Source organism: Cololabis saira, chromosome 1 (genome assembly GCF_033807715.1).
Source record: "Cololabis saira isolate AMF1-May2022 chromosome 1, fColSai1.1, whole genome shotgun sequence".
NCBI lineage: Eukaryota > Metazoa > Chordata > Actinopteri > Beloniformes > Belonidae > Cololabis > Cololabis saira.
This window is the reverse complement of record NC_084587.1, coordinates 26,555,369-26,581,385: the sequence shown is the minus strand read 5'-3', so window position 1 is coordinate 26,581,385 and position 26,017 is coordinate 26,555,369. Positions and strand designations below refer to the sequence as shown.

At 39.2% G+C, this 26,017-nt stretch overlaps 2 protein-coding genes across 4 annotated transcripts in view; one reads left to right on the top strand and one right to left on the bottom strand.

Moving 5' to 3' along the window:
• The window catches only part of brat1 (BRCA1-associated ATM activator 1), a 507,632-nt gene that overhangs the window by 431,745 nt on the left and 49,870 nt on the right, over positions 1 to 26,017 (top strand). The window lies entirely within an intron of this gene.
• Positions 5,606 to 25,578, bottom strand: ern2 (endoplasmic reticulum to nucleus signaling 2). Of its 3 annotated transcripts, XM_061719519.1 has the most exons (24): positions 25,293 to 25,576; positions 23,248 to 23,365; positions 23,127 to 23,160; positions 20,581 to 20,653; positions 20,429 to 20,501; positions 20,015 to 20,137; positions 19,826 to 19,927; positions 18,239 to 18,298; positions 15,522 to 15,738; positions 14,643 to 14,721; positions 14,316 to 14,466; positions 12,638 to 12,780; positions 11,678 to 11,866; positions 11,062 to 11,227; positions 10,737 to 10,841; positions 10,391 to 10,481; positions 9,098 to 9,287; positions 8,907 to 9,003; positions 8,606 to 8,805; positions 8,303 to 8,450; positions 7,924 to 8,051; positions 7,619 to 7,742; positions 7,435 to 7,502; positions 5,606 to 7,346 (listed from the first exon to the last, which is right to left on the bottom strand). In XM_061719519.1, the coding sequence occupies exons 1-24, from the start codon at positions 25,362 to 25,364 to the stop codon at positions 7,164 to 7,166; spliced, it is 2,934 nt and encodes a 977-aa protein (XP_061575503.1). In that variant the 5' UTR covers positions 25,365 to 25,576; the 3' UTR covers positions 5,606 to 7,163. The 3 variants fall into 3 exon arrangements, 2 of the variants coding, with proteins under 2 accessions (XP_061575503.1, XP_061575512.1); XM_061719528.1 differs by lacking the exons at positions 23,248 to 23,365; positions 25,293 to 25,576 and having other exon boundaries at positions 5,607 to 7,346; positions 20,429 to 20,479; positions 23,127 to 23,159; XR_009782497.1 differs by lacking the exons at positions 5,606 to 7,346; positions 7,435 to 7,502; positions 7,619 to 7,742 and having other exon boundaries at positions 8,578 to 8,805; positions 25,293 to 25,578.

Genomic DNA, 26,017 nt, shown 5'->3' with positions numbered 1-26,017 from the left:
CCTTGCAGTTGTATTCCACCTCCTCTTCCTGCAGATCAATGTTTCAGAAACTCTTTATCATGTCTGCACACACACACACTGACACAAAGTCAGTGACAGCATGAATGAATGAAAACTAGTGAATCAGGTTTTTAGATAATCATCCAGCGTCTGTTCGACCAGCTCTCCTGGAGCAGCTTCAGAAAAAGGTTTGTACTGAACTTGGGGATGTCTTCACTGACTACACCCTTCAAAGATTAGAGAAGCTCTTGATGTCATTGTCCATCGAGGTGTGATAATCCCTGATGTCAATCAGTTTTCTGCAAAAAAAAAATATACAAAAAGTACATATCTGTAGTTGCATCTGTTTCTTTCATTGTGTTTGAGTTGGTGTTTTTGCATCAGCAGCTGAGATCCAGGGACTGAAGTCCAGATCTGCTTCTTGCTGTTAACGCTTCCAGAGTGACGAGGCTCTGCAGCATGGCAAGCATAAAGCAGGTATTCAATGTTTGGAAATCTGACATATCGACAGTGACACAGGTCTAAGAAATATCCTCATTAATTTAAGCTCTTTTCTTACTAGGAACAATCATGCATTGTTCCTGCTGTTTTTCAGTTTGATAAGAAAGCCAAAATAATGATAAGAAAAAAAGACATTAGAGAGGTAGATTGAACAAAAGATCTCTCAAAGAGAATCATTTGGAACATTATCAAAAGCCGATCTGACGTCAGTAACTGAAGTTATCTCCAAGAGGTTTGGAGATGAAGGTCTTTGCAGGAGCTCCTCCTCTGGCGCTTCAGCATAGCTGCTGTTGTGAAATGAAAACAGGCATCAGAGAAACAAACACAAAGTAACCCATAAAAGGACTAAATCAAGGTTATTGTCTTGAAATATCCATAATTTGACAAACTGTCTGATTGTTGTGATTTGAGATGGAGTTGGAGAGAGTGACCTGCTCCTCCTTCTGAAGCAAATGTATCACAACACATGCCTGGTTAGGGAACAGCGGGTCTGTCCTCCCCACGGAGTACGCTCCTGACTGCGCTTCATAAATGGAGGATCTGTGTTAACCAGTTATTTCCATTGTCGTCACTAATGAATTGTAAGCTGATGTCATGTTAGACACCGTATGGATATCTCCATCAAGATGTTTTGGTTTTGTTTCTTGCATATTTTTGAAAAACGCTCACTGACATGAAAGAATAACTGGGCAAGTGTGTGAGCTCATCACCCTGATGAGGATGAAAAACCTGAAACATGGCCACTTGTAGAAAAGACTGCTGCTGTGACATTAAAGCACCACACTTAAAACAACAGAAAATATGTGATTTTAAGTGTATTATCAACAATACCATCCATCTCCATTGGTCTGGGATACATTTATCACATTTTAGTTTGGGTTATTTTAGATATCTTATTTTTTTTTTCTTCTCCTGTGTCATATTTAGTGAATACAAATTTGCTCTTGTTACATGCAATGATCTGTATTTTGTATGCAGCGTCACTCTTAAATCTCCAGGTTAGGAAAACCCATCATGTTGACCTGGCAACACGTCACTGGTCAGAGAAAAAACAAACACTCTCCCTCTTTAAATTTGAGCTGGAAACAGTGTTATTGATTGACTGTTCTGTGATTTATCAGGATAGCACAATACAGCTCACAGGCTGAACATTTGTAGAAAATCTTCACAGAGTCACTACACAATTAACACAAAACCAAAGCAGGGGGAGCTTATTTTCACAAAAGCCTCATTAAGGCTATTTTGTTTACTTTTACAAACAGTGCAAATGTTCGATGAGTGTTACTACCTTTCTTGAGTGTTTGTCCAGTTCTCTCCATCTGCGATAGGAGCCAAAGCCACTTGACAGTTTCTATTTTGGAGAAGAAAAATCTCCTGAGTTAAATATATGGACACCCTCATGATGGGGATTTTGGTCATTTTAGTTTCCCTTGTGGGCTCCTAAGGTGGTGTGCCTTGCCAAAGAAACATAATTATGTTTTATTGTGCTGAATACTTAGCTGGAGGTAAAAATTGATTACTGTCAGCAGCTCCAATAATCTCCATGATTACCATTTCTGAGGAGCAAAAGATTTCTCCTGAGATTGTAGCTTCTGCACGATCTGAGCAAAAATATGGTTAAAAACTCATTTAAAAGCCAAAACTTTTATTTTCACAGGTATTGGCTGATTTTGTGAGATTGAAAGTTGATATTTCTTAAATATATAATCATCTAAGTCTAAAAATTGAATATATCATTATGTTAAAATAAAAATAAATCACCTTAAACAAACATATTTACACAGAAAATCCTGTGTGCTGTGCCAACTCTGAAAAGAATCAGAGCTTTCATTTCTGACTAAACAATAGTCTCAAAGCGGCCCGGACCGGGTGGCCGGGGATTGCCTGGGTCGCGGTCCGCCGCCGGGGGATCCCTGGCTGCTTCTTCCCGCACCGTGGGGGCCCCGCCCGCGTGGGGGCCCCGCCCGCGTGGTTGCCAGGCGGTGGGTTGCCTCCCTCCTACTTCTCCCCTCTGTGGGGTTGCTGGTGGCCTGGGTTCCGGGTTCTTCCTTGTCGGCCTCTGGTCTCGCGGGTGGCGGGGTTGCTCCCCCCCCTCCCCCACTATAGATACACTTCAGGTGGAGCTTTGGTAGGATTATTACACACACACACACACACACACACACACACACACACACACACACACACACACACACACACACACACACACACACACACACACACACACACACACACACACACACATAGCCACTCAGTCACATACATATACACACACATGCACAGCCACACAAACATATACATACACACACACACACATAGCCACAAAGACATGTACACACGCACGCACGCACGCACACACATATACATATACATATACATATATATATACACACACACACACACACACACACACACACACACACACACACACACACACACACACACACACACACACACACACACACACACACACACACACACACACACACACACACACACACACACACACACGCGCATGATCATATACATACACGCACACACACATAGACATACACGCACACACACATAGACATACACACTGGCTTGTTCTCCTGCATGCTTGCTCAGTAGTTTTTGGGGTTAGGTAGCGGTAGCGGTAGCGGTAGCTTAGCTCAGACTGCGATCAGATTTCAAGATTTGGGTCAATTGCTGTTCGTGTTTTGGTCGGCTCCGTGCCGGTTTCGTGTTTTGTTTGTGGTTTTTTGTTGCAGATTTCCAGTGCTTGAAGTGTGTCTGCGTGTGTTCCTGCTAGTCTCAAAGCCAAACACAGTTCTACAACGTTGACCCCTGTGGTGTAATAGAGTACGTCATAAGTTTTTTAGCGCATCTTTAAGTGTAACTGCAGCCTCAGGTAGTGAGAGAGCTTAAACACAGGCTTCTTGGTAATTAAATTGGGTAAAAACAACAATTTAAAGAAGAAGAAAAATACTAGGTGTTTATCAATATACAAATAATTAGGCTTTCTGACAAATACATACACAGGTCAGATGCTTGAAGAAGCATCTGACATGTGTATGCTCAGTTATCGGATCAGTTTCATCTACACAAAGTCAGTCTCCCATAAGTTTGCGTTAAACCCAAACTTATGGGTTTTTAGAGTTCAGGTCGACATCATATTGACAGGAACTAACTCTGTCCAACCAAACGGGCAGAGCGAGCGAGCCAGGAAGCTGGTTGGCTTAGCCCAGCTCATGCCAGCTTATAACGTGAACTAAAGTTTTTTCAAATGAATTCTGTCTGTTCAACCATACTTGTTTCAGATTTCACTGTCAACATCATAAATGAGGACTACTCTGACTGAACTCTGCGGGAACAAACTAGCCAACAGCTAGGTAACACAGAAGGGTGCATGCCAGACTGGAGACGACGAGAGGCACCACGGGAGGCTCAGCCAGAGCTGCCGGATCCTTCAGCTACTGACAGAACTGGTGGCCAAAAAGCTGCAGCAAAGCAGCCCATCATCAGTCCCCCTCCAGGTGGCCCTGCGGCCAGCAGCGGAGGAAGCTGGTGCTGACTGAATTGAACAGCAGTTCACTAATCATCACCCAGGAACCCCTCCAGGTCAACCAGGGGCCGTCAGGGCAATCTGCCAGAATATATAATAGAGCAACAAGTCATATTATATTTACACTAACAATAAATATGCTGTTTGAAGTATTTATTCATAGCTCACAAATCAAGTTCACCAAAAGTATGCAGTAGCTAAAATAATGACAGCTAGCCGCTTAACATCATAGATTACAAAGAAGTAAAAAAAAAAAAAGAATCAAAGTATTCATAAATGTTTGGTTTAATCATAAACTGTGGGAAAAAAAAACAACAATCAATAAATTATGTGACCGATTTGTTTCTGATGAGTGATTTTGAAGCCCATTTTTCTTCCTACTGGGTCTTGGTCTCAAGGCCGGTCCCAAGACCACTTTTTTGTGGTCTTGGTCTTGTCCCTCCCTCGACAGTCTTTGGTCTTGGTCTTGTCTCAGCCTCAGGTCTCTCAGTCTCGCCACGTCTCAGACTCGGATAATTGAGATGCCATTGCACACACCAAGGTGACAGAATCTTTTGATCACCAGTTCTTCAGTGTAATTTGGATACTTCCCGTTTCATTTACAAATTAAGTACAATTTAAATCAGTAACATTTACTATTCATTACAGACTTTTTTTTAATCCCGATTTTTTTTCCCATTCTTATCACCCAATGCTCCTAAGTCAGTCCCAGGCATTGCTCCCCTCTAGAGGAGGGCCCTACACTGTTAGTTAGTTAGTTCATATTTATTTTGGTCAATCACAAACATAAAAATCAACAAACAAGATAACACAGATTTTTCCCTGGTCAACATTGTGATTATTTTGACCGAAAAGGTCTGGGCTTGAAGCATAAAGCTTATCTTGCCCACCTTTTAACAGAATAGAATATACAAAAAGAACAAAGTATCATGAGGCTACACTAAACAATAATAATAGTAATAGTAATAGTAATAATAATAATAATAATAATAATAATAATAGCTTAAATAACTTTAATAATAGTAATAGTAATAATAATGATAATAATAATAATAATGATAGCTCTGAAAACAGAAAGTGAAAAGATGCTAAGGAAACCGACAAAACTATTTTAGGTTGTCATTTCATCTCATGCATGTGTGCATTCTTCTTTGTTTGCTTATTGTGCTCCTATATATGTGTCCATTACCGTTGCTTTGAATAATATCTTGTATGCTTTTATTGAGTTTGCTAGTTTAAGGTCGTTATCTAATGAGTTCCACAGAACACTGAGCTCAGTCTCATCCTTAACTTGAGGAGTGAGCAGGCTGCCTCTTTTCACCAGACAGGGTGGGGCTTCTTTATCCCAAGGGAACACGGGAAGAACATGCAAACTCCACACAGAAAGACCTTTTCTCCAAACCCCACCCAGGGTGTGGGCGCTGAAGTCATGGGGGAACTAACACGCACTCAGCGCCCACAGAGCACCCCCTTTTCTGAGGTGGAGGGTGGTGTTGGAGGCTTGTTATTTTGTTAGATGACTTTGAGACTAGTTAATAGTCATGTCAATCCTTAAAAGCCTTAAAATCACCCGAGTAAATCCTATTTACTTTAAACATATCTTACTTTAAGTCTCATCAAGCTCAACCTTTTATAAGAACACCCTGCGCTGTATTGGAACATTTTTTCAGCTGAACAATTGAAAAGAATATGTTGACGACGTTAGAAAAATAACAAATAAAAGCACATCAAATCCACTTCAGACTAATTCAAGGCCATCCTGGTGGTAAGTTATAATCTTCAGACTCTTTAACGACTAAAACCAAGCAGGACAGGTTATTACAGCAATTAAGGAGTGAAGTAAAACCAACTGTTGTGTTCAAGATAACAGACTCATCTTAGATAGTTTTTTTCTGTCACCAACTCTAAAATGAAGACAAGGCTTGTTGAGGCGTCTTGACTTTATTCTTTGGCACACCCAAAGCATCAATTTAATTGACAAATTAAAAAAAAAAACAAGATTAAAAGTTTGAGTTTTTAATATTGATCATATGCAAAACTGCAAACAAACCTGTAGTCAGCTGTTTCAGCAAGTATGTAGCATTTATCTGGTGTTTTATTTGGCGGCAAAGCCCTTCAACTGTCACGCAAAAGTCAGGAGTGGTGATGCAATTTAACGTAACACAAAGGACAAAGAATATACTACTGTCCACACAGGTCTGTAATTTGACATTTTTACATTATCTCCCACTGACATGGTCAGGAATCAAATTATCAGAAGATTATTTCCTGTATTTTAATTGAATCTTTAATTGTGATACAAAGTGCACTATCTTTTCTGAATAAAAGTGTCAATATCTAAACAAACAACAGTGTATGTGCTGGCACACCTAATTACAAACAGTAAAAAAGAGTCAGTGGCACAGCAGTGGGGCGCAACAGGAACCACGGTAAAACCGTTAAAAGGACAATATGGTTTTTAATTTCTGACATAAAGCCTGGGAACACTGTAAAGCTCATCATACACTTTATTGACCTTTCTATTTACTCTTTTTTGGTGATGAAACCAACTCTCCAGTGTCTTAGAAATTTACAGTGCAGTTATTTAAAAAAAAAAAAAAAAAAGAAAGAAAAAAAAAGTACAGTGCTGTCACAAAGCTTGCATTACAACACAAGAAATTTAAAGATTTTATTCAATTTCTTCTCAGGTTCATTTTACTCTCTTAGATACGTTCCTCCAAATTAAACTCTTTTTAAACCAAACATGAGGTCTTCATTTTTTGAAATATATAATTTAAATATATGTTTCGGGCACAGATTCAAACTGTATTTAAAAAACTGGTAATGCAATCGAAATTAAATTTGAAATGCTTTAGGTGCCATTTCCATAAAATAAATGTTCACAGAGGCCCAGAGAGTTTCTGTGAAAAAGAGCCGAATAAATACAATAAAAGCAACCAAAGGCATATAAAAACTTTTTCACAGCATTGCAGTCCCCCCCCAAAACCCCTACCCCACCTGACCCGACCCCTCGGGGCAAGAAAAACACAAGATGGGCTTTACAAAAGCAATAATTGGATACTTTCAACCAGTTCTGTTTCTGTGCACATGGAACACGGAGTGCAGAGTGATGACAAAGTTATTTATCCTTGGGGGGCTGATAGTAGGAATGAAACAGCCTTTCATGGGCACAAATGTGCAGAGCAGCATGTGTGTGCATCAGTAACCGTGGAAATCGTGAGGTGAAGTAGCTGACGAAGCCTTCGGGCAGCTCACCGAGAGTCTCTTGCACCTCTGGTGGCAGCTCGTGGTAGTGATGCTTCTGCAAAGTTTCAAGTGCAAAAACAAATTTAAAGTTTGAAAGCATAAATAAGGGTCAACATGATAATGATTCTCGCGTGAAAGCTGACCTTGTTCCTCATGGCTCTGAGCAGATCTCGAACGGAGTTTCCTTTATATGTCCTGAACCGCCTCAAATCTGGAGTGTACATAAGAAAAGATTGATTGCAGACCTCTGATAGCTCTGTTTTCCTGCACAGAGATAAAGTTTGCACTTATATGCTTCTAAATTGCCTTATTTCCACATGTTTGTACCTGTCTGCAGAGGCACAGAGATGTGCATCCTCCAGTTGGTTCGGACCACTGCTCTACCAGCTGTTTCTAATCTGACCACAACTGGACTGTCTGCTGGCTCCTTCTCTATGCGGTCACTCACGTCCTGTCAAGACAAATACACACAAGAAAGACTTGGAGAAATCAAACAGACTAATCCGCTGCCCACACCCCTCTGGATTACAGTAAAAACAATCTGGACGCTATGAAGAGCGAGTGCTGGGTAACCTCGGAGAAACTTTGAGCATCCATGAGCAAATAATTGCACAGAACTGTACTTAACACACCTGAAAAAAGAGAAGCTGCTTCTCAGGGCTCCAGAAGAACGGATGTTTAAGCACACACTCAGTGGAGGGTCGTGATTCTGCTTCAGGGCTGATCATTTGTTCAATCAGATCCCGAGCTATCACGTCATCTGACAGGACAACGATACGAATATGTTCTGCAGGTTATTCGTGTATCATTTAAAGTTGCACTTTGATTTAACGAGATCTATGATTCTAACAGCAATTTTGACTTAATTAGTAACTTTTTTGCAGCAAAATTGTTGAAATTTTGATCATCAACAGACATTTTTCTGATCATCTGCACTACCATTTACTGTAACTGTCGTGTCTTGATTCTGCAGATATTAAGACATGAGCAGACTAAGAGGCCTGGGCTCACCATGTATATCCTCCATAAAGTGTGAGAGTGAATATTCTCCTAACAGGATGTTGACCTGTCGTCTGAGTGCATCACCAAAAGGGTGCTGCCCCCTGCTGACCACGTAGTAAAACACGCAGCCTGCTGAGAACACGTCCACTGCTGCCGTCTGGAGAGAAGATGGGAGAAACAGTCACAACGTTGAACTGAACATTTTAGAAACATGATTGAAATAGTCAAAGTTGGTTGTCAACTTTGCTGGATGTTTGCTTTATGTTTAAAGAATCAATTCTGACTTGTGGGAAGTGTGAATGTGAACTTTACTGGTTTATTTCCAGGTGTATCTCGCAGCACTTCAGGAGCTATCCAGCCTTCAGTTCCTGGTATTCCAGACTGCAAAGAAAAGCTGCACCTGCCGTCTGGGATCTTCTTACAGAGTCCAAAGTCTGAGATGAGAGCTCGGATTTTACCAAAGACACCCGGACCAGAAAGGAGAATGTTTCGAGGCTTCAGGTCACGATGGACTAGATGAGGAAGAGATGGAAGAATTGTTTTTAAGCAAGCAAATCAAAGATCCCATGTAGTTTTAATGTGATTATGATTCATTTAGGATCTTGTCTCAGACCTATATTCAGCGAATGGAGGTGCGAGAGGCCACACATGGTCTGTTCCAGCAGAGTTATAGGACTCAGGTCAGGAAAAGCGGATGGGTCTTCCACATACTACAGGGGGAACAGCAACAGAAGAGGATTTTGTTTCTCATTAAGTGATGTTAATCTAGTTTGTGCTCCATGCACAAAGCTTAACAGTGCTGACCTGTTGCAATGTTGCAGCGCACAGCTCGATGGCAATGTAAGTGAAGAGGTGGTCTCTCTCTGTGCAGAAGTATCGGATGACGTTCGGGTGTGTGTCAGACTCCCGGAGAAGCTGCACCTCCCGCTCAGCTACCTCAAAACACTCGGGCAGGATTCGCTTAACTGCTACATGGCGTCCATCAAATTTACCCCTGAAGTCCAAGAAAACATCTTATCATTAATTAATTTGTTTATTTTCCAAACCTGATTTATCATGTTCAGAATCACAGATTCGGTACCCGTCGTTGGTTTACAGATATACTAATATACTTGTTGTTTTAGTGAAGGTCTTAGGGCTGGGCGATATGGACCAAAAGTCATATCTCGATATTTTCTAGCTAAATGGCGATACTCGATATATATCTCGATATTTTTTCTGTGCCATAATTGGGGTTTCCCCCAAAGCATTATAGCATAGCATCTCTGTTAGCTTCATTTTTTTCTGAGGCAAACCCTTAAAAAAACAGTCAGTTTTAATACAAAGCCTCGTGCCAAATGTCACACAGGTACATTTATTACCAGAGGTCTGCACAATATCAAAATGTATAAAACAAATGAAATAAAAATAAACTGCCTGCATATATAGAATAAAAATGCTTCTTGAATAAAATAAAACAAATATCCCTTTCCTGCATAACAATTAAATTAAAATACACTGTGCAATTAATACAATGTAGACAGTAACAGGCAGACTTTTCCACTGAGGTTGACAGTTGTGCAAATAACAAAACATTTGTGCAAATCTCAAATAAAACATTCAAGTCAATTTGTCACAAAATAAGCTATATCAAAATCATTAAAAAAAAAAATGTAAAAAAAAAAAAAAAAAACATTTTTTTTTTTTTTTTTTAAATCGATATAAACGATATTGTCTCGTACCATATCGTGTTTGAAAATATATCGATATATATTAAAATCTTGATATATCGCCCAGCCCTAGAAGGTCTACACCCTTATGAAACACTGTAAATAGTAGAATATGACCTCTTGCAGCATTGTGATCTGTGGGGAAGGTAGACTCTTTCTTTTTTGTTTTTTCTTTTTCAGTCGAAACATAAAGTAATCTTAGGATTATTAAACTTGGTCTATTTGCTCTCCTTTTTGCTCTTATCAAACCCTGGAGCCGAGTGCCTCCTAACAACACTGAGAAACAAATGTAAGACCTGTAATTGTTGTTAATAATTTTTTTTTATTATGGGAGCTGTGGTTTAACAAACAGCTCAAACAGCCTTATGATAAAATACAGAAACTGTACCTAAAGACAAAGGTTCCCGCTGTGCCGTGTCCGAGCACGTCAGAGGCGGCAAAGGAAATTTTTCCAACCATCACTTCTTCACTGTTTCCTTCTGAAAAATGTTGGGAGGAAATTAATGTAATGTAATGTTAATGTTCTGATGTAAACAATAACACAGATTTAAACAGAATAATATGATATAAACAAAAAATTGATTATAAATATTGAATACAACACAAATTCCAAAAACATTATGTAAAATATCAAAAAAGCAAAATACAGTGATTTGCATTCTGTTTTTAATTTACAGTTTACGCAGCGTCCCAAATATTTTGGAACTGGGGTTGTATGAAGTCTTGACACTTACCTGCCGTGGTTTCGCGATTTGTTGTGTCATTTTTCTCGGAATCAGAGATGCTACTGCAGTGACTGTGATGACTCGGGGAAGCATCATTTGATGCACGTGGAGAGTCTAGATACAGAAAAGTGATGACACACATGGTGAATGTTTTCTGTTGCAGTTGAACATATAACTAACTGGACAATGTCTAATCAGAATGATAAACGCTCTGCAGCTACACAGCACACTTTTCACCTTGCCTCAGTTCTGCAAAGCGCTTTTAAAATGTGCTCCTCATTCACATGCAAGGAGAAATGTTGAACAACTGAACTTTCTTTTAAAAGTTGCATACCTCTGCTGCCATTTGTGTCAGTAGACAGAGTTCTGCCTGCAGATACAGAGGTGCTTGCCTGACTGTTTGTCTGAACGTTGGTCTGCAAATTAGTCTGCATGTGCTGGAGGCGAGATTCAAAAGCCTGCTCCAACTGCCTTTGAGCTTTCAGCTGCTGGGCTGCACGCTGCAGAAACACACAGAGATACAGGGTAGGTTAAAGGAGAAGGAAAATGTCCAATTACAACATGCAGATCCCTCATCCTCCCTCTAGGCTGTTGTTCAGTTAAGCGTCCATCGCTGCAGCCACTGTTTTATGGCTGTGATAAACTTTTTTCAGCAGGCACAGGAGATAATAAAAGTTAATCTGTCTATTAAAATTCCAGGGAAAGAAGCTTCAATGATTCCTTGCAACAGTAACATTTAAAGGAGAAGCTCAATTTATGTCAAAAGATTTCACCAAAGGGTTTTCACGTCTATAATTATGAGTAGATATGAGTGATCGTATACAACTGGCGACAGGCCCGTCTCACAGCCTACAGAAAGAGAGAGGTGACTGCACACAGAGATTTTCCACAATTTAAAAAACAGCTCTTTTGAGCTCTTAACGCATGCAGACAGGCACACATACACTCACAAGGGGATAAGTGAGCACGAAGGCAAGCCATCCTCCCAGCAAAAGTGTGAGTACAGCCAGCGTCAGACGGTCTTGAGTCATATAGATGGGCAGCACAGCGGCCTGCTGCTTCACCGGTCCTGCCGTCCTGCCATCAGCCCCATCGTTGTCAGCGTTAGTGTCACTGTGGCGATCGGCAACTGTCTGGAACTGAAACACACGACAAGAAGCAATAGATACATGATGAACATCTACCGTATTTTCTGGACTAAAAGCTGCACCTGTATATAAGCCGCATCCGCTCTATTTTTTAAAAAACAATAAAAAAAAAGATATACAAGCCGCACCTGTATATAAGCTGCATCCGCTCTATTTAAAAAAAAAAAGATATGCAAGCCGCAAATATTTATGTTATTAGATTAGATATTTACTACATGTACAGAACCATTTTGAACTGTAAATGATGTACATGTTTGTACCTAAATAGATCCTTTCCTAACAGTGTCTTTTAACACGGCAGCAACTTTGCTGATTAAAACTGGACAGAACCAAGAGAAAATAACCAGTATTTATTTATCTATTTATCTGTTTGAAATCTGCTTCTACCTACTTCTATCTGCTAAAAAAGAAGTAGCGTATTCTTCTTTGCATTTATTTTGTCTTAGTTTTGATTTTAATTCCGGTTAGAGCGCCCGAGCGGTGGAAGAAAAATCCACAGAATAGCTGCACCTTTGTATAAGCCGCATGGTTGAAAACCTATGAAAAAAGTAGCGGCTTATAGTCCAGAAAATACGGTATTTGTAATCTCTCACTATATTCCTCACTTTTTAGAAAGTAATATGTGCTTACAGGACATACAGTAGCGTGAAATAGGTTAAAATAGACAGTGACCAATACATTTGCTGAAGAGTGTCTGTTTAATTTTTTTTCTGGTGATGTCTGCGCTCTCAGGTGTAATCTGCAGCAGAAGCCGTGACTCACATAGCGCTGATGGTAGTTGGAGGCAGAGGAAACCGGAGATGCAGATGATCGAGGGGGGATGACAGTCTCACCAGAATGCTGCAGAGTTACGGGAAAGTCCCTCAGCATGGTGGTGTGGGCGACTGGAGGGAGCTCGTGGTGACCTGGAGCACCAAACAACAGCTGCTTTAACCCATGTTTTACTTGTCAGCTAAAGGATCATCATCATCATAATGTTTTTGCCAATATTTGTTCTTAGTTTAAATGAAGACTTGACTTTAAGGCAAGGCAAGTTTATTTCTATAGCACAATTCAACAACAAGGCGATTCAAAGTGCCCCCTATTGTTTGTGGCCTCAGTTACATGCTGAGTCAGCCCAAAGTTGTCCAGAGTGTTACTCAGGTCTTTAGTCCATTTGTCCAGAGCGTTGTCCACATGGATATTAAAATCCCCAACAATGATTACACGGTCAAAATCAACAAAGATCAGCAGTTCACTGAGATCCGCAGTTCACCCAGGTCATCAAAAAAGTCTGCCCAGTATGTGGGGGGGCTGTAAACATTCAGAAACAGGACTGGATGAGGCCTTCAGCTGAACAGCCACGTATTCAAAAGACTGAAAACATCCCAGAGTTAACTGCTTCCATTGAAATGATTCATTAAATAAGACTGTGACCCCCCTCCCTCCTCTCCTGCTCACTCTGGCCTGACTGATAAAACTATAACCAGCAGGGGTCGACTCCATGAGTACAGCTGCACTGTTATTTTGGTCTAACCAAGTTTCAGTTAAATACCAAAATCCAGGCTATGCTCGTGATAAAATCATTAATTAAATTTTTTTTCCCAGCTAAAGACTTAACATTTAACAAAGCCAATTTAATTGTTTTAGAGGTATTGTTCACCCCCTCGTGTTTGGGAGCAGTTTGTAGCACACAAGGCATGTTTACTTTATTTAAAGATCTTTTACAGTGCAACTCTCTGGGCCCGATTTACTAAAGGTTTGCGTGTGTAAAAACGTGTGCAAACTTGACAGCACCCGCAAACCAAAGTGCCAGCTGATCTACTAACAGCGTGCAAAGAGGACTGCGTCTCTCAAATGAGCAAAATAGCACACGCAATCCATTTAGTACTTTTGCCCTGATGAATAATCAATATGGGGCGTACCCGCCAGTAATCGCTAAATACTGGGAGGGGAAGATGCAAATTGGTCCATTTACCAGGCGCAATGAGATTTACCAAGCCTGAAAGTTTTTGCGTGGATTGTGATTGCGTCTGTATTTAATACGTTCGAAAGGAAGGTGCTAATCTCCACACGCAAAAGGAGAAATATTTTATTTGAATGTTAAATCGAGTATTATTCAGCAAAAGGTTGCCACAGGAGGCACATTCATTTTTTTATTTGTGATAATAAATAAATCACGTGTTTTCATGGAGAAAAAAGTGTTTCTCATTGTGCGCCTATACTTGTTCTGCAGTCATACCCCGGTGTTGTGCCGTATTCAGCACCCCTGCCGTGAAAAGCACCCCCTCGTCTGACAAAAATGATATTCTCATTCCGTGTTCTGTTGTCCATGTTCTGTTTAGCGTCCAGTTTTGTGTTAATGATTCATGTTTAAATGCGCTCATGGATTAGGGTAAAAAAAAAAAAAAAAAATGAAATAAGGCATCTGTGGCTGCTGAGTGCGTTTGTGTAACCTTACCTATGAGTAGCCAGTGGTTTCTCTTGCTGTCTGTGGTGCCTGGTGGATAGCGCACATCAGTGGAAGGAGTGATCTCACACTCCCCTCTCTCACTGACCGTCACTCCGGCTGTCACTGGACCCTCGATCCGGGCCAGCGTCAGTCCCCGAGGCTGTCGAAGCAAAACACCAGTCACTTTATCATCCCAACAGACCGTTCCTCATATACGCCTCACCCGGTCCAGAACACTGTGTTATTCTTATATTTAATTGAAGCAAAGTATTATCATGTTTCCTCGATGAGACTGCATTAATGTGTTATAAACATAGATAATACATTTGCACTCACCACCAACGAGACTCCATGGTGGACAAGAGAAGTTGAAGCATAAAAGTGGGAGTCCAGTTTCCCTACATAGAGAGTGGGTCTGAAGGAAATAAAAACTGATTTACTGATCGTGTTCTGGTGTTTTGGAATGTGCGTAAACAACTGAGTTTTATCAAATAAACTGGATCTGTGACACAAACCTAAATCTCAGTTATTTACAAGGATGAAATCTTTTCACCACTGTCGCACAAATGTATGCATTTGAGGTTAAAATCATTAAAAGAAAACCCACTCAGGCTGTAAGCAACTTTGTGAAAGTATACACAAAAGTACCACTAATTTAAAGTGAAAGCGCGTGACAATAATAAGATATAACAGCTTTTGTTCAGTTGCACCTGAGAACCTTTGCTTCCTGTCAGTCCCCTGTTTCCCCATAAAGGCAAAATCACACATGAAAAAAATTCATTGGAAAGAAAAACTGTTTTATGATTTTAAATCAGATCATTGAAGCGCGTCTTCTTCTATTTGAGTCATGGGACTTTTGCTTAATTCTTTTGTGTTTTTTCATTTCCTCTCATCTCACTGTTGCTGTAATAAAAGAAACAAAATCTAAGCTGCTGTTTTGCCTTTGGCAAGTGAATGCTGAAATATGGCAAAATATTATCAGCGGTATCCTGATAAAGAGAACTACTCAGGGGGTCTACGCCTCTGTTTTCTAAGTTAATTTCATTTCATCATTTCATTTCTACAGTTTGATTTGAACATTGACAAACGCTACCGAGTACAATGACAGGCGGGGAAACCCTAAGCTTTGTATTTTCCACGATTCTCCTAGTCACCCCCCAATGATTGTCAATAAGACACCCAGATCATTACGCCAGGAGCATAAATCTCTCTTACACTAGCTGCGTTTGAGCGGTGGCTTGCTCTTTCACAAACTGATAGCTCCACTTCAAGGTGGAGTGTGCTTCTGCCTGTTCCTTGGCAGAGGAAAAGGTGAGGAACCGCAACGTTTCCATGGCGATGGACAGGTGAGGCGCATGTCTCAGCGAGTCCCCCGAGTACAGGTACACCCCCACAACAGGAGAACCATAGTTCTGACTCCACAGGACGTCACCTGGAAAAACAAGATGGCCAAACACCAGAACAGTTTCAAACAAGATTCAAACCGGGAACCTTCCTCCTGTGACGCCAGCGTTGTGCTACAGGCACGTCAGTTGTACGCTCCGACAAGTGCTCAGGTGATATTGTGTCCCTGGTTTCCAATTGCAGCTTTATATTAAAAGTCTATTATTGAAGTCCCTGAACATTCATGTTACGATGACTGAGGGGGTGTTGGAGCAGTCAGTTTAATATTTTGAAACAGTTTTCTGTTGTTCTGAGATTTAAAGTTATGCAATCTTATTCTGCTCTTTTATATATATATATATATATATATATATATATATATATATATATATATATATATATATATATATATATATATATTGTTAATGTATGGTAATGTCCATCAGCAGAGAGTCAGTCAGGTCAGTGTGATTTTTGTCAGTAGTGGAAGAAATATTCAGCCTTTACAGCCAGATAATACTTAAACTATTACATTTATAGTATTACATTATTCATGCAATTAAGATAAATACAATGAAAACGTGTTGTTATTGATGGAGAATTAACTTAACAGATCAGAATCCAACTTGTATTTTTATGTATTTTCAGATTATTTTTGTTGTTGACTGATAAAGAAAAAATATCTCAGCTCTCTTATGTCATAACTTTATTGTCGTATTAAGGGGTCAGACCATCATTTACAAAATTTAGATACCACTCCCTCAGTAAAAAAAACGAATAACAATAATTATAATAATAACTATTTAGATCCATTTAAAAAAACGTATATTAAGACAAAATAGCAGCAGACAATAAAGCGCACTATAGAAAGTAAAAGCAGCAGTACTTGGAGACACACAACTTACTGTATATTATTGCACAACAACATTTTGATTATCAGTCCTCCAGTAAGTGTGTGAGCAGGTGCAGGGTTGGTATGCAGGGTTCAGACAATGTTCATTACCTTAATAGCTCAGAGGAAAAAGCTTTGTTTTAGTGTTGTGGTGCATGACTTAATTATATCACACTGCCTGCCAGAGGGAAATCACTGAAAGTAGTGGATGATTGTTAAAGCCCTACACTGACAACGCGCCCGAGAAATGTCCTCAGCTACAGGAAGCTGAGTCACACTGCGGATCTGTGCCATTTTGATGAGCCTTTGCAGAGCCCTGTGATCCTTCTTGGTGTAGCTGATAAACCACATTGTACATGGTACTACTTTCCACAGTACACCTATAGAGGTTTACCTGTAGGTTCTGTGTCATACCGGCTCTCCCAAGCTTCATCAGGAAAATGAGATCTGAGTGTGCCTTCCCAACGATGGTGGGCGTATGTGAGAACCAGCAGAAGTGTTCAGTCTTGTTTACCCCCAAATATTTAAAGCAGACAGCACTTCTCTGCCACTTCATTAATTAACACTGTGGTGATTTGCTCTCTTCTTCATGAAGCCCACTGCAAAACTGTTTGTTTTGGTGTTTCACAGAGAGATTAGTTGTGAAATACCAGGTTTCACTCGTCCTTTTATGCTGATTCTCATCCTTACAGCCTGTGGCCTCAGTTTTTTTGTGTTTATACTACGAAATACTTGCCTTACCTCATAAATATCCATAATCCTTTCCTGATGATTTGTTAACAGTCTGTCCTTTACACTGCTTCTATCATCTGCCCTGAAGCAAGCAAGGAAGCATTCAAGGTCCTCTGCTAATGAGGGGCTGCTGCTCTCAAGTGTGATTGTTCCACATTTTGCGTTCTGTCATAGCTCATTTGCATTTATTTAATTCCTTATTACAATGCTCCGCTACAGGCTGAAGTGTTGGTGACTTTGTAAGCAACATGACAAGTGTCTAATATTGTTATTCAGCCAAGACTTTTGTAAAAGTGATTAATATTGATGAAGTTGGCGCTGATGAGGTGTTTAGTCAGTCCTCTCAAACCAGTCCAGCGGTGGAACTGTTGCTGCATCGGGCCTCTCTATCAGTTTTGTGCTTTTTGGCTGACCCCTGCTGATGAGCGGCCTGCCCAAATGAAAGCGATGAAACAAAAGTTTCAAATAAATGGCAGTAAATTAATATTTTTGTGGAAATGTTACATTTTTAAACATAATTTGTAATTAGGTAAAAAAAAAAAAAAAAAAAAGAGTTTCTTCTTCTACATAAGTTTCAATATTATTTAGAAATGTAATTATTAATAAGAAAAAGAGATTAATAAAGTTCCTCTGTACTGCAGTAGATTAAAAGGAAATATGATAAAGTACAATAAGTATTTATGCAGTAAATCAATTTCACTTCCCAAATCTGACCATAAATATAGATTTAAATGGATATTTAAGGAACTTTTTTCAGCAGGCCATTGACCTCGATAACCTCCAGCTCAGTCGAGTTCACAATTCTGTGCTTCATACTTTGTGTGAACTAACTGATGCCCCTCTTGGCTACTTAGGAATAGAGAAGCAAATAATGAAAAAGAAAACTCTCTTATTTACATTGTAAAAACCACATCCTAGCCTTTACCTGATTCTCTGTCCACAGTCACAACAAGTCCATCCCCACTGGACACCAGATGGGCCATTTCTGGAGGAGAAGCACACAGAGCAGGTCGGTTCTAGAGGTCAAAATGTGACAACTATTGATTTAACATTTCAGGCTTCTGGTTTAGAGAGGAATATTTTTCTCTTTGAAGTGTTCAAATAGTTTTATCACTGGCATTACTGATATCTTTTAGATTTTAATATACTCAATCTATTTCCTAGATAGATATATAGATAGATAGATAGATAGATAGATAGATAGATAGATAGATAGATAGATAGATAGATAGATAGATAGATAGATAGATAGATAGATAGATAGATAGATAGATAGATAGATAGATAGATAGATAGATAGATAGATAGATAGATAGATAGATAGATAGATAGATAGATAGATAGATAGATAGATTTTTTCAATTTTTCAATTGATACAACCTTGTTTCCAAGAAAGTTGTAACGTTGAGCAATGATATGAAAAACATTTTAATCTCTGAAAAACTACAACAAAACCTACATGCCTTAATATTTCAGCAACGTAAGAATTATGTTTCTCAATAATGTAAATAGATTCAGAGATTTCCTGATTCAACCCTCAAGCTCAAAAAAATAAAATATTGTATGTTCATTTCTAAGCAAAACCATATTAATTACATAATTTAAACATTTAATATTGCATCTGTGCACCATTCACAATTCCCAATCCCAAACGATGGCTTTAAAGGTTTTGAAAATCAGATCACATGAATATGGGAAAACCTTTTCTTTTTTTTTTTTAATCCTATCATGCCGGATGTAACCTATCCGACTTTCTGAGACCTCTGAACCACCCCATAAACGAAAAAGGTAAAAAATAATTTTTGACGCAAACCAAAAAAAAAACTAAATAAAAAATACAAAAACTTTGTCACCATATTAGTACGGAGCCCCTAAAGGGACACAGATTTTTTATTTTTTTTTATGAGTTTTACGCGCGTGAAACCTTTACGCACGCGCGTAAAACCTTTAAGTGAGCACGTAAAGTTGTTTACTTGCAAGCAAAGTGGTAATGTCCTTATAATGGAGTCCCAGGTTAAAATATAGCTCAGCTAAATCCTGTAATGTCATTTCCATTCATAAACAGAGCAGGGCGCAACTGTACGGTCTCCTGTTCCAGAAATACGCCAATGTACTTGTTTTTACGCGCTCACGTAGAACAACTTTTAGGCACTCACTTAAAAGGTTTGCGAGAGCGCGTGAAACTTTTTAGTGAGTGCAGAAAACGTTTTACGTGCTCACGTAAACAACTTTACGTGCTCACTTAAAGGATATATGGTGTTTCATATTAAAATAAACACCCTAAGTCTAAAAATTACTCTTGGAGAGAATGTTGTATTTCAGTCTTGAAATATGTTTTTGATCTCGTAATCAGTCACTTCACATGCATCACATGCCCCGACAGACAGATAGCGAACGGTTATTAGGTCTGTCTATAGTCAAATATAACCAGTTCTTCAAGATTTGTTAGTTTAGTGAACGGATGAATTGTGTTTCCACTCCATCAGCGTGTAATGTGTGTTTAAGAACATACTATAGTCTTGCTTCTCATCATAGGGAGGGGCAGAGTAATCGTTGTACGTGGCATTCCATCGCAGTTCTTGTGTCTTAGTATCAAACATGGTAATCATGTACTCTGGAAAACAGACAAATAGTTTTTAACAAAACATCAACCTTCCTTCCCACAAGAGTCTCCTCTCGAGGTCCTAACTGTATGAGATACCTGTGCGTCCTATGTAGAGCAGGGGTGTGTTGGGACAGATGGACTCCGAGGAGGAGGTGGTTAGACTTGTTTGCTTTTCACCTGTTTCAGGATCCACTACAAACCACACATCCTGCTTCTTCCCTGCACCAACACGCACACACATGCAATTATAAACGACACGTTAACCATTTATTTGTTACCTTTCTGTACACTTTTCACAGTATAACACAAATGCACATGTGTGTATATATGTATATATATATATATATATATATATAATATATAAAAAAAAATATATAATTTATAAAAAAAAATATATAATTTATAAATATATTTTATAAATAAATAAAATATATATATATATATATATATATATATATATATATATATATATATATATATATGTGTGTATGTGCGTGTGTAATTTCTGACCTGTATAGAGTATCCCATCGGAGCTTCGGCAGGGAGCTGACTGAACTAGCTCTGGGATGGTAAAAGGCAATTTCTGATACAGCAAAACAAACATTATCATATGGCAACAACACAGAAACAAAATTTGATACAGATGCTGTGACCTTTCTCACCATCAACCCTTCCTTGTGTTTTCCACCAAGTACGTACAAACTGCCATCATTAGGGTCTGGGAGAAAACCTGGCCTACGTAAAATACACAAAACATTACAACAGTTATGAGTCGGCACAGCTGGAGTCTAGCTGATGATATAAAAACATGTTGTGATTGTCATTCACGTGATCCATGCAATGAAAACAAACAGAAGTCTTATTAATAAAAATTATGACTTGTACAGGGCTTGGAGGTAACCTAAAAAGTGTGGATGATCATGAGTTTATGAGACTGTTTAATTCTATATCTAATGTTTGTGTTAGAGGGCTGTGACCAATGGCAGCTTTTAAACATGGGCGGTGTAACCGGTGGGTTGAGTCTGTAAGATAATTATACATAATGGGTTTGTTTGGTACTGAGGTGTATGTGTGCAGATGGATGCAGGAAAGCAGCCTTTGTTCTTTGAAAGTAGTCATCATGTGGGCTGTATGGTTTTACTTCATACAGAGTGCAGAGGAGAAAACCAGATCACAAGTAGTGACTTCAGATCGTTTGAAGAAGCTCTTCTATGTCATGTGAGAACTGGCAAGAGGACAGCTATCCCCATGTGACCGAATCACCCAAGGAGCATGTCAATGGTAGGCATGTGCCAAGTCTTAGGAGACGCCTTTTGCTAATTCAGTTCTGAAGTGGGTTCCGAGGCGTCTGGAATGGACCACCCACCAGTAAAAACGTGTAACATGTTCAGACAAACCAGAGGTCCAGATCTTTTTTGGATGAGAGGAGTGCTGTGAACTCCTGACCAAAGATGAAAAAAAGGACCATCCAGACTTTTTCTAGCAGCAAGTCCAAAGTCCAGCAAGACTGTGATGGTATCTAGTTGCATCAGTGCTCTCAACAAAGATCATTTACACTTCTGCCCTGGCAGATGTGATAACGACCTCAGGATGACATCCATTCTACCTCTTTCATCTTCAGATAAGAAAATGCAAAACCATATTCCAGGCCACAACATCACATAAAAGATGAAAAGAATGGGCTCATCAGCACCCTTGGGAAAAATTATTTATACTTCTGTGGGGGCTCCATTTAAGCAGAAATGTACATTAAGATTTAAGAGCATCATATGGTTTCCTCAAAATGATATATTTTCCAGAGATATCAATGTATTTAAAAAAAAAAGAAAGAAAAGGAAAAGCCCAGGCTTCATCAGGCCATACCCTGCAATTCTCACTGGAGCGGTTGGCAGCCAAATGTGAAATGGCTGGGAGGAGAATCAGCACTTCTAAATCAGAGCCCATGCTCCTCAGTCGGAAAAGGGTAGAGTGCCCTGTCGGGTTGTGGAGCTAGGGCTGGGCGATATATCGAGATTTTAATATATATATCGATATATTTTCAAACACGATATGGTACGAGACAATATCGTTTATATCGATTTAAAAAAAAAAAAAAAAAGATTTTTTTTTTTTATGATTTTGATATGGCTTATTTTGTGACAAATTGACTTGAATGTTTTATTTGAGATTTGCACAAATGTTTTGTTATTTGCACAACTGTCAACCTCAGTGGAAAAGTCTGCCTGTTACTGTCTACATTGTATTAATTACACAGTGTATTTTAATTTAATTGTTATGCAGGAAAGGGATATTTGTTTTATTTTATTCAAGAAGCTTTTTTATTCTATATATGCAGGCAGTTTATTTTTATTTCATTTGTTTTATACATTTTGATATTGTGCAGACCTCTGTTAATAAAGGTACCTGTGTGACATTTGGCACGAGGCTTTGTATTAAAACTGACTGTTTTTTTAAGGATTTGCCTCAGAAAAAAATGAAGCTAACAGAGATGCTAACAGAGATGCTATGCTATAATGCTTTGGGGGAAACCCCAATTAAGGCACAGAAAAAATATCGAGATATATATCGAGTATCGCCATTTAGCTAGAAAATATCGAGATATGACTTTTGGTCCATATCGCCCAGCCCTACGTGGAGCACATACTGCCTAGAGTGTTGCTACAACAATGAAGGTCTTGTTCACAAATGAGGGAAGAATGGTGCGGGAGATCAATAGGCAGATCGGTGTGGCTTCTGCAGTGATGCAGACTCTGCAACAATCTGTCGGGTGAAGAAGGAGCTGAGATGGATGGATGGATGGATGGATGGATGGATGGATGGATGTAGGAAGTATTAGACTGGCTGGCCTGCAGTCCTCAATAGAGAATGTGTGAAGAACTTTGAAACCAAAACTGCAATAACTTTTCCATACTGTTGCAGATGTGTTTCCCAGAATAAAAGGTCAGAATAATAACTGAAGCACGTCATTGCTTGTTATCCTCAATGCAAGAACCCCTTTGAAGTGCTGTAAGAATGTGTGTCAACATTACAAAGATGTAAAAGCTTTACAAACCCCAGTTTTGTTTTGGTTTTCAAAGCATTATAGGCCTGATGTGCAAAAATGAATGTTTATTTAAAATCAAATTAAGTATAAATCTTTACAACAGTATTTATATGTGAAATAATAAAGCCTAATACTACATGCACATACTGTATGTGTGTAACTTACTCTGAGAGGTAAACAGGCACTTGGATAATGGGGTCTGAAAGATTAAAAGAACACTTTCATAAGAAATATTTAAAAGTGGAGGGGGGGGCGTTAAACAGCACAAGCATCTGTGTTTATGAACCTTCTTTTAAGGTCCACTTGATGTCTCCTGTCTGTTTGGAGACAGCATGCAGACTGCCATCCAAGGTGGAGATGAACAGGAGGGACTCGGGGAGGGTGACTGATCTGACCCCTTCAACCTAAAGGATCGTTGGGTGAGAAAAAAAAAATGGGACAGTGACGGAGAAACAGTTAGCCAGATATTGGCCAGATGTGATCATCTGTCCTAGGAGTTCACCAGAACTCGACTACAACACACATTCTGAAGTGTATGAGAAGGAGAGAGTTGAATGAGAATGCAAGGGTGTGCCATGTTTGATTATCTAGGTCTGAAGTGAGGGGGTGATGTAATAACTGCACCGTGTTCCTCCTTTACCCGGATATCCTTTTTCTCCTGGAGCTCTTGATGCTTAACTCTGTGTTGAGGATTTGTGTGTGGTTTGTCATAGTTTATAGCTTTCTCCTTTTGGGAATGAATAAAGTATTCAATGTGAAGATCTATCAAACCTGTGTGTTTATGTATAAGTATGTATATTCATCTCATGACTTGCCACTCAGCTTCCAGAATGTTTTTAAGTTTTCCTCAGACATCCATTCATATCAGACACGACACTCTATGCCCGACTTCACACAATCAACGCACTTTAAAATACAGAGGACCATCCCTATGGAACAATTTACCTACATCACTAAAATCAATATTTTCACTCGCTTTGTTCAAAAAACACTTGAAAAAAATCATTCTTTAGTTAAGATCAGAAACGCTTCTGGAATTGTTAAATTGTACTTCTTTTCATGCAATTATCCTACATCTTTATCATTTTTCCTAACTTTCAATAATTCAGTATTGTTTTTCTTTTTCATGCCAAATTGTCTTTTTCTGTTTTATATTATGCATTTCTATATTGTGTTTTTGCTTTGAAGTCAGCTACTACTACTGCTGCTGTTACTGCTGTTGTTATTGTTATGTTTGTTTTATAAAAGGGGGGGCATTTTCATAAGCCTTTTTGGCTTCCACCTCTCCTGCACGATGTTTAATTTGACCATTGTTTTTACTGTTTATACAGGTTCTGTTTTATGTGCAAATAAACTAAACTAAACTAAACTCCAATTAAACTAAATTGAATTGAAAAAAATATATAAAAGATATATAATACTTAATTTGATAAGGTTTTGGTTTAAGGTTAAACATATGGTATAGTTTGATAAAGCATTTACTTGACCTTTCTATACTTGCGAATTAGCAAGTATACAGGATTGTCTCAGAAAATTAGAATATTGTGATAAAGTTCATTATTTTCTGTAATGCAATTAAAAAAACAAAAATGTCATACATTCTGGATTCATTACAAATCAACTGAAATATTGCAAGCCTTTTATTATTTTAATATTGCTGATTTGGGCTTACAGTTTAAGATTAAGATTCCCATAGCCTAATATTCTAATTTTTTGAGATAGGATATTTGAGTTTTCTTAAACTGTAAGCCATGATCAACAATATTAAAATAATAAAAGGCTTGCAATATTTCAGTTGATTTGTAATGAATCCAGAATGTATGACATTTTTGTTTTTGTAATTGCATCACAGAAAATCACAATATTCAAATTTTCTGAGACAGTCCTGTAAGGTAAAGTAAATGTAGTGGTAATTCCCCGTCATGTGACAGAAGCGTAACTCTGTGTGTGTGTGTGTGTGTGTGTGTGTGTGTGTGTGTGTGTGTGTGTGTGTGTGTGTGTGTGTGTGTGTGTGTGTGTGTGTGTGTGTGTGTGTGTGTGTGTGTGACTATACACACGCAGGGTATCATATGGTAACAGGGCAGCACTCTGTGCTGTCAGGGCATTGCTCAAATGTTACCACAAGCACATTATAAAAGACTGTTTGGGGCAACAACTTGTACAGTCGAGCGAGCAGGAGAAACACTTCAAACCTCCCATAATATATTACTGCCAACTTTGTGGGCGCCCCAAAATAGACGCAGGTGCTCGTTTCAGTCTCCCCCGCACATAAACAGCAGGATATAAACAGCGTTCAACAACAACACCAGAAACAGCCATGCAGAAGTTTACCTGAGCAGGTTTGTCCCCCCAGAACAGCAGCAGCAGAGCCAGCAGCAGCAGCAGGCGTCCCGGAGCAAACATGACCCCCAAAACAAGGTCTAACTACAGCTACTCCACTAACAACAGAGGTCGAGCTCGCTCCTCATTTCCAGAAACTGCGTCCATCTATAACGCAGTGAACGCCGAGCGTGAGGCAGTAATAATAAAGCGGTGCGGGACAGGTGATAACGGGAGTAGTGAAAATCAGTAATACCGCTTTAAATCCATGACAACTCCTGTCACTATCCCTTATTTCCGTGTTGGGACGGAACCGATTGCGTCACGAAATTAAGCCTAATGCTGCGTTCCATTTACCTCGGAAGTCGGAACTCGGAACTGGGAATGACGTCAGAGCCGAGTTATCAGCGTTCCAGTTACAAAGTAGGTAAACAAGTTTGTAGTTCGCGAATATACCACATGAAAAATGTAAATTACACTATAGCAGCATATATATGCCGAACAATACTTGTATACGACTGATTAAGTGTGACCAAAACTAGAATGAAGTGCTACGAATTTTTACAGAGCTCTCTTCTACTGTTTACAACCGGGGCAGCCATCTTGGAATGTGAACTCGGGAGTGGTGAAGACTCTCCCACTTTCCCAGTGGGAAATCCCACTTCGAGGGGCGTTCCAGTTGAAAATTCCGACTAGGAACTGGGAAATCCCCACTTCCGAGGTCAAATGGAACGTGG

Excerpts from the sequence above, each read along its gene's own strand:
- ern2 (XM_061719519.1), bottom strand. The coding sequence starts at position 25,364 with ATGTTTGCTCCGGGACGCCTGCTGCTGCTGCTGGCTCTGCTGCTGCTG. Across the intron at positions 12,781-14,315 it reads AAACCACTGGCTACTCATAG|GTCACCACGAGCTCCCTCCA; the intron begins GTAAGGTTACAC and ends TTGGTGCTCCAG. Across the intron at positions 9,288-10,390 it reads GCGGGAACCTTTGTCTTTAG|GGGTAAATTTGATGGACGCC; the intron begins GTACAGTTTCTG and ends CTTGGACTTCAG.